General features: G+C 48.4%; 1 protein-coding gene and 1 pseudogene across 1 annotated transcript; both read left to right on the top strand.

Annotated features, from left to right (window-relative positions):
* Window positions 1-3,184: 3,184 nt before the first annotated feature.
* Window positions 3,185-3,300, top strand: LOC112872469 (annotated as a pseudogene).
* A 1,532-nt stretch (window positions 3,301-4,832) lies between these two features.
* On the top strand, window positions 4,833-5,427 carry LOC112903403. The gene has a single exon (XM_025972660.1). The coding sequence runs from the start codon at window positions 4,873-4,875 to the stop codon at window positions 5,203-5,205; it is 333 nt and encodes a 110-aa protein (XP_025828445.1). The 5' UTR covers window positions 4,833-4,872; the 3' UTR covers window positions 5,206-5,427.
* The last annotated feature ends 3,751 nt before the right edge of the window (window positions 5,428-9,178 follow it).

Here is a 9,178-nt window from a genome sequence, read left to right as displayed (position 1 = left end):
CCCAGTATAGCATGATAAGAAGATTCAAAGTTAGCAACTTCAAATTTAATGAACTCGGTGCGGTAATTCTCCCTCGTGCTGAAAGTGACTGGAAGAACCACCGTGCCAAGTGGGTGCGCCGCATTACTTGGGACAATGCCATAGAATGGAGACTTGCTTGGAACCAGCATGTCCGTGAAGTCCAGACCTATTTTCCTCAAAGTGCTGGCAAAGATGAGGTTGAGACCACTCCCACCATCGATGAGCACCTTGGTGAGCCTGACTTCTGCCACCACTGGGTCCAGAACCAAGGGGAACTTACCCGGCTCCGAAAAGCTTGTCCACTAATCATCGCGGGAGAACTAGATGGGCACCTCCGACCAGCGAAGTGGTCGTGGTGCCGCCGGCTCGACGGACATGATCTGTCAGAGAAGCAGTTTTTGTTCCAGCCTGGAACCAAAGTCTCCATCCCCCCGAAGATGACGTTGACGGTCTTTGAAGCATCCTGGAACTTCAGGTTGCATCCTTGGTCCCCTTGTTCGTCGTCTTCGGGTTCCTTGTCCATGGGCTTCTTGTCCTTCTTGCCACCGCCGGAATTGCTGAAAATCCTCCGGAGGTGGTAACAATCAGTTGCCGCATGATTGGCACTTGGATGCCATGGGAATTTCTTCTGCAGGAGCTTCTCGAACTCCTCCTGCGTCGTCTACTTCTTGCCTCTCGAGGGACGATCCACAGCCGTGATGAGATCATCTGGCTTGCGCTTTCGGGGTGGACCCGGATAGTCCCGTTGGCTCTTGTCGTTGCGGTTGTCATGAGGACGCCTCAGATTGCCATCTTGGCGCCTCGGGAACCGCTCCCGCATCTTCTCCTCCTGCTCGGACCAGTCGTGCGTCATGTCACGCAACCCTGCAACAGTCTTCGGCCTGTTCCGCCCGAAGTCTCTGTAGATGCCTGGATCGGTGATGCCGTTGTAGAAGCAGTCGATGATGTCCTCCTCCGAGATATTCGCGATGGTGGTGCGGACATCGAAGAAATGGCGTGTGTAGGATCGTAGGAGCTTGTTACGTTCCTGTTTACACTGAGTAAGATCGTGACGAGTACCTGCACGAGCGATTGCCCCCTGGAAGTTGTCGATGAAGACCTTCTTGAGCCGCTCCCAAGAGTCGATCGAGTTGTTGCTGAGGCTCTCCAACCACGTGAGCGGTGCGGGGTCCAAAGCCATCGGGAAGTAGACAACCTTGGTGATGTTGGAGCCCCCTGCTACTTCAATGGCGGTGGAGTAGCAACATAGCAATTGCTGAGGAGCTTGCTTACCATCATACTTGGTGATGCCGATCGGCTTGAAGCCCTCAGGGTACTTGTAGCTGCTGAATCGTGCGGAGAAAGCTGGGAAACGGTCGCTGCAATCAGTACCTTCCGTCTCGACTTCTTCACGCACTTTGCGCCTGGAGTCGATCACGGACCGCGCATCGCAGCCTTCATTGATATGCTGGCGCAGGTCTTCTAGAGGAGGCCGATGATTGGCCAGGAGCCTGACTCCCGCGAGCGTTGTTGTTGTTGCTACGCTGAGGTCGAGGACAGCCACCTGCCGTTCAGCTGTGAGCCTGGCTTCGGCTCTCGCCCACGCGCTCCTCCCTGAGGGTAGACGCCGGGTTTTGCTGATCAAGCCGAATCTAGGCCCTCTGCGCGTAACGAAGTGCTTGACGCATGTTCGGATCGTTGCTGCGCTCGAGTATGGCCGTAACCCTGGCGATGTTGGCCACCGGAGTCCTGAAGCCCCGCTCGCTTACGGCAACGAATTCGGCGTCAAGCTCGCGATGCATGGATCGCATGCGCTCATTGACCCTCCTTCAGCGAGATGCGCGAGCCCTGTTCCGGGTCCTCCGTGCCTCACGATCGGCGTCATTTTCATCGCCAGTGTTAGCTGTGGCTTCATCTTCGGAGACCGCATCAAATTCGTCAATGGGCAAGTCGCCATCATCCTCGCCTTCTTCCGCCATTAGCACCTGGCATGAGATGAGCTCCTCAGAGCTCTCATCGACTAGTTCAGTCGACTCATCCACCACGGTGGCTAACGGCCTGCCCTCCTAAAATGGCAAAGGCTCGAGGTGGGCCACAAGTCGATCCTTAGCCTCGAGTAGATCAGAAGATTTCATGTCCTTCCAATGCACAAAACGGCCCTCCTTCCAATGCACTAAAACAACCCAAAACCCCTCGACGTGCGGTGGCTTTGGACCCATCAAGTTGGAGCAGAGAGTCCAAGTCCTTCTCTAATGTGGAGAGGGACTTGGAGATGTCGGCCTCCTGGAGATCAGTGGCCAAATTGCGTAGACCGAGTCATGATCGGCTACGCGAATCCTCAGATTGGAACGAGTCCAACCCAAGGAAAGTTGATGCAGCGCCGGATGAAGTCACGCCGGAAGCAGACTTCACCTCAATCCTTGCAGCGGATGCATGGATTGACAAGTTATCGAGATCATCAACGAACTTGTCAAGGTCGCTGCAAGGATCCGCCGCGGGAGTTTTTGGCTTCATGTCGACGAGGAATCGACAAAAACTGCCCGCACCATCTGCGATGCAGACCCCCGAGCCAAAAACAAATGTTGTACCCTGAGAAGGTACTGACCTGGTGAACTAGAAAGATACCATCAAGTTCGCCGGTGGATCTTCGATGCGCTCCCCTACCTGGCGCGCTAGCTGTCGGTGTTTTACCGGCTGCCCACCGAAGGGTATACCCAAGGTGGTAAGTTTAGGTGAGGAGACGCCGAGATCAGGAACTTGAAGGTGCAAGGAACACAAGATTTAGACAGGTTCGAGCCGCGAGGTGCGTAATAACCTACGTCCTGTATGGTGGTTTGTATTCCCTTGGGTGTTGATGTTGGTGGTCTTTTTTGAATGGGCCCCTGCCCCCCTTATATATCCGGGAGGTCAGGGTTACAAGAATCCTAGTCCAATACTAGATAAGGAATCGTAACTGAATACAACTCGAGTAGATTTCTTCTGTACCGACTAGCTTTATCTCCTATTCATACGGGATAAATAAGATAAATAAGAGATAAGACGGGCTTTATCTCTTAAGCCTATTTAAACTACGTTATGTACACAGTCCCATGGCCCCGAGTCTGACAATCTCATGTTGCATTCTTTTTTCCTCGATTTTCACCGTTTGGATGTTAGGGTGTCCAAACCATAATGGATCCTGTTTGGATGTTAGGGTTTCCAAATCATACTGGATCCCATTAGAACTCAGAAGTTAAGCGTGTTTGGGCGAGAGTAGTACTAGGATGGGTGACCTCCTGGGAAGTCCTCGTGTTGCATTCCCTTTTGTTTCGATTTTGACCGTTTGGATGTTAGGGTGTCCAAATCGTCTCCATGATATTTCTTGAACATTTTCCGCGCATCCTGCCATTCTAGATTTCCAAACCATAGCGGTGGCGCTGTACGAGGCGGGGTAGTAAAATATTTACACGAGGCATGATGAGTGCTTGTGTGGTCTCCGTCGGTCTAGCCGAAGCGCTAGGTGCCTTCTTCTTTTGTGCCATGCGGTGTGTTGGAACGAACCATGGTGGGTGCCAAAACTGTTGGTGGAGACTACCCTTCAGAGTGAAGTAGCACCACAGCAGCCTCGAAAAACACAAAAAACACAAATGAACCACCAAGGCACCTTCAGAGTAAGAATCAATATTCTCTTATTTAAGAATCAACTGTCCTAGTTATAGGGCTATTTATAGGTACTTTACATATTTTTACCCCTCAACCACTATATTCCTCGAATATTCCAGGGGTACATCGTAATTTCCTCTCTAACCCTACTTTATAGCTTGGCACTCCCTTTGGTTTTGTCCCAACGCCGAAGGTTCCTTTGGTGTTGGCCTTCGGCACTCGAGCTTCGTCTAGCCTTCAGCGATCGTCGAGTCTGGCTTTCCAGGCTTCATCATCTTCGCCCTTCGGAGTCGCCCCGTCTAGGCTTCGACATCTTCGCCCTTTGGAGCGCCACCAGCTCATGACCTTCGGTGAGCCTTCGAAGTCCCTCGTCCCACGGGTCGTTCGACTTAAAGTTGGCGGCGAGGTCCTTCTGTTGGCTTTCAGCTTAGTCCGAAGGTGGTGTCCCCAACATGGCCCTAAATTAGACCTTTCAAGAGTTGAGGGACGAATTTGTCCCTTGGATGAATGTTCGAGGATGAATTTGCCTATTTTGCCTGAAGGTATCATAATCAAGCATCAACAGTCACGTACGCCATCCAAGTTAGGATAAAATAATTAAATTAGGCGGTGAATGTAGGGTGAATGTAGGGCCAGTTTGGCATGCCAATGTGTAGAGGTACGAGGAAGACAAAGGGGAGTGTCTCATTGCCTAAAATATCATACTGCCCTCTAAGTGCATAAGAGCCGACCCATCTATAACGTGGACAGTTCTTGATATATGTTTGGACGACCAGAAAGACATGTAATGGTCACGGATCATCAGAAAAAACTGAGTTGTAAATTGGCCAGCGACCATTGCGGTGCCTGCCTACCCTAATTGAATTATGGATTTGCTAACAACCATTGCACTGGGTATGATGCCTACACTAGACGGCACACAACTGAGAACTTTATTTGTCGTTTGTTACACAATAGAGCTGGGTACGCTACACTCCCACAACTAGATCCATATGGTTCCGGCGGAGAAAGGTGCTTCGATCTTTAATCATGCAAGAGCAAGACAGGGCTCGTCAGCAGACACCATCGTCGTCTAGCTTCACGTGTGTCGTTAGGCGCGCTGTTGCTGTCGCACTGCGCATCAACCACCCGATCGCACCAATACAAAACCAGCCTAGCGCTCCCTGCCGCTTTACACAGTCCCGGCAGCACGCACTGCACAGCAGTACAAACACTTGTAGCAACAAAAAAATGGCGCGGCGAACTCGAGTGCTGCTCGTTCTCGCCTTCGCTGCCGTGTTGCTGCTCGCCAGCGGCGCCGTTGCAGCGGCCGGAGGACTCTCGTCTCGCCCTGAGGCGATGCCGTCCCTGCACGCGCTGCGGCGCGTCGAGGACGACGCGAGCAGCTTCGTGTTGGAGGGCGAGGAGGCGGCGGCGTACCTGCGGAGGAGGGCGCTGTACAGCGGCGGGTCCATCGACTACGGCGCTCTTACCGCGAGCAAGGCCGCCTGCTATGGCCCGTGCCCCGCCCGCGGGCAGGCCTACAGCCGCGGCTGCCAGGCCATATACCAGTGCCGCGGTTAAGCAGCGCTGCAGTTAGTCGATCTGTACGTTTCTTGTGTAAGTTCAGGCGCGTTTGATCTACGTGTAATTCGCCATCAGATTCATTTCCATTTGGAAATAGAATTAGAATATGATTACTAGAATCAAATTCATTTCTCAGGATCGAAACGGGCCCTTAATATTATTGTGAAAAGAGTTCACTGCTCAATAAGAACACTTATTCAGAGTTTGATTTTAAATTAACTTGATGGATGTGGCCCTTTCTCTTCTAATTTTTTTTGAAACTCCTTTCTCTTCTAATTGATATTGGGTGAAGTGGTCGGTGACCCTGGCAATTCTGCGCTTCAGTCGATCCATTCCAGAATATTTTTTTTATCACATTTCTGATGTGCGTCCTGTAATGTGGAATGTGCCGGTATTTGGGAAGCATCACAAGATTTGGAACGTCTCATGAGTCATGAGGACGAACCCTGGGCCTTGGCCACCTATATGGCAAGGGTAAATTTGCTGCTTGGGCACTCTTCAATGTTGGTTTTGCTTTTGGACACCGCTCAACCATGCGTTTGCCTTTGGACACACTTCAAGTTTAAATATTTATTTGCAACAAGACATCAGGTTCATTAAAATAATGATTTCCTAATTCATAGGATAGTGAAAACAAGTAATATGACCAAAATACCCTTACGATGCTAGGCTACCTACACTACAAAAAATAATTTGTAGGGGCACCCCAAAAGATAATCCACTTCTGCAAATGGTCCGGGGTTACTGTAGCAATTCACCTGCCCTTAGAAATGACCACCATTGGACCATTTTTAGGGACACGTGACGCTATCACCCGCCTCTTAAAATGTATTTTTAGAGGCGGGTGACGCCATAGCATGACCCGCCCTACAAATGGTCCCACTACAAAATCATATATTTTTTATATGATCTCGAATGAAGTCAAACTTTATACCAAAATTGTAGACGTTGACGAGATCTAAACTTTTGTAGTTGATAACTTTTTCATTTAAGGTCGTTTAATGGTCCAAGAAAAGATTACAAGTTCTCCAATAGCTATGACTATACGGTATCTCGTAAATACAACTCAACTCATACTTTAAGGTTTTCACAATCTTAATCTTTATATACACTAAAATATACTTAGCATATATTTTTCTGTATTTATAGTTCACAACAACCATAGTGTAGAAGTTTCACTTTTTTATTTGTTTTGCTATATTTAAAGATTTAAATAAATTTTTAGAATAAAGTAGAAAAATATTTTTAGGGACGGGTAATGGAAATGGATTTCTAGGCCATCACCCGCTCCTACAAATTGATTTTAAAGTTAATATAAAAAATAGCATACCTCATAGAGTCGCAAGTGACTGTGATGGAGAGGAGTGTACGTGCGAGGCTTGAGGTAAGCTGTTGTTGTCAGTCAAAACCCACCGGCGAGCAGCGATAGGCAACAAAAGGAGTCGGGAGGCTCCCGGGACTGCTGGTGGGCCCCGGTCCCTCGGTCAAGGGCCCGAGATCCGGCACAGGCTCTGGCTTCTGGGTTGCTAGGCGTGCCACTTGACCTTGTACCTGATCAGGAAGGTGTTATGTGTTAGTTTCCTGCATGCACAGACACGTGTAAACATTAGGCCGAGCCGTGATCGGCTCATTGGATAATTCCCAGTATCGGCTGTAAAGAGCCGATTGTGTTGGGTATCGGATCGGATCTATAAATAAAGCAAATATGTCCGATGGTAATGTAAATCTTGCTCTGTAATCATTAAGCTAATCCAATCTACGATGATTAAAGCTTTCACCACATAATCGGAACATCCTACACGTAACTGAGCCTAACAGATGCTGAGGATAACAAAACAACAACCTAAACAGAGGCCCAAAAACCAACCAAAAGCCGATTCCCGGAACAATCCCTTTTCAAGCTGTTATAAAGTACCCAAAATACTGCTGGAACATTCAATCCGTTTGAAGGGCCTAATCATGTAGATATTAAACTAAACCCTCAATTAACAAAGACTAACCATAATAGATTGGATCTACTAAACAAGTACGAAGCAAGGCACTACCCTTATACCCGAGATCGAGTACATGGGCAGCCGGACGTTTACAGGTAGCAAGCAAAGCACAATTAACGCATGAAAGAGCCGATGCTACTCTATAAACGCTAAGATAACTGGTGTTACTCGCCATCAACAACGCTTCAGAACAAGAAACACGAAAAGTAAATAAGTAAGAATGATGCTGCCCCGATCACGCAAGGCGTGATCGGGGCCGCATGGCGCTTACCCGAGAAACCCTAGAACAGGGGGGGTGATGCGCCTAGAGTTGTTGGTGAATGATTGCTTTTTTATTGTTTACCCAAGATACATATTTATAGTCCGTAGACTTGCCTTTCCTAACCAATCCTAACCAATCACGACACAAATCTTAACTATCTCTATCTAAACCGTTTAAACAAACATACCTATCTAGATACACGGCCAACGTTGGCCCAAAACATCTGCAAAGGGTCCGATTCGCAAGCCCATTATAACTATCGTTCAAACCCATCTTGCTCCACGGCCCACCTTTCTGGCCCGCCTAAATTATGGCGATAACACATGCCCCCTGGTTTCGGCAATAATTAATCCAAAACCATTTCCCTTTTAATCGCCTCATCCCTTCGACTTCCGAAATCCGTACAGGCGTGCCTCTTCAACTTCTAGGGGATGTGACTGCTCTGCATCAGGCTCCTTGGAAACCGTTATGGTGCCGATTCACCTTCCACTTCACCTTTATAAACCTACCACCGGCAACTTTTCTTAATCGTCTTCTCCCTTCAGACATTAGCAACCACATCTAACCCAATTTTTCTTCCTCTTGCAATGGCTTCTTCTTCTTCCTCTGCCTCTTCCGCCATCTCTGTGATATCCAGGTAGTTAGTCAACTAGATACTAAGTTTAGGTGTAATAAATGTAAGTAGGATATAGTGTATACAACTTGTACAAAGCAATAAGGGTATATTGTAAATTATAAGTTTTATAAATTATCATGAGCAAATGTGTGAAAATGTTCTTAATGTCAAATTTCAGATGGCTATAACTAATAAAAGATCAAAAGTTAAATAAACACTAAGGGGAATGGACTCTATATGAAATTAAGGACCTTTATGTAATTAATACAAACATATAAGGACTTACATGTGAAATGGTAAAAAGATAAAAGTAAAACTTAGTTTTACCTAAGGACTAAAGTGTAAGAAAAGCTAGTCATGATTACTGCAGAAAGAATCACAAAAAGGACCCCAAACATTAGGGCATTTTGTTCTAATTAACACATAAAGGTTAAAAATTGAATTGTGTTCAAATTCTCAAAATAAAACTGTACCCTTTAAGATTTCAAACCCAAGCCTTAAAGCAAAGATGTAGAGTTTGAAAAACTCTACAACTTTCATGTTGAGCACTTTTCCATTTGACCCTTGTAGCAGTAGGAAAATTTTAGATTACAGTGGGGTCCCTGAATTCTTAGAAATTACGAACAGGTCCTCCTGACATCTCTCTGTTTCTTCCTCCTCTGACCACCGCCGCTTTCCCCTTCTGCGCTGCTCCTGTCGCCGCCGTTCACCGTCGGCACGGCCACCCGAGCGCCACCTCCAGCTGCCACAACTCCCCACGCGTCCTCCCCTCCCGGTCTCGACTTCTTTCCTCTCCCCTCCTGGCCTCACGCGCGCGTGCCACGGTAACCCGAGGCTACCGCCGGCCGCCACCTCCTGGTCGCCGTGGTCAGGCCACCTCGGTGCCTTAATTCCCTCTCCCTCGCGCACAGCAGCACCACATCCACGCCCACTTGCTGTTTTGCTAACCCCAGCGTCCAAATTCCAGTGCTCGAGCTGCATTCCGCCACCGCCGTCTGCTTCCTCTCCGGCCGTGCACCACCCGCCCGTGGACAGCCCACACCGGACCACCTCCGCCCCAGTCAGCACTTGTACAAGCTTACCCGTAGTCCACTGGTG

The sequence above is a fragment of the Panicum hallii genome, chromosome 8, assembly GCF_002211085.1.
Source record: "Panicum hallii strain FIL2 chromosome 8, PHallii_v3.1, whole genome shotgun sequence".
In the NCBI taxonomy this organism is placed as follows: domain Eukaryota; kingdom Viridiplantae; phylum Streptophyta; class Magnoliopsida; order Poales; family Poaceae; genus Panicum; species Panicum hallii.
The sequence above is the reverse complement of the archived record's forward strand: the minus strand, read 5'-3'. Positions and strand labels throughout refer to the sequence as shown.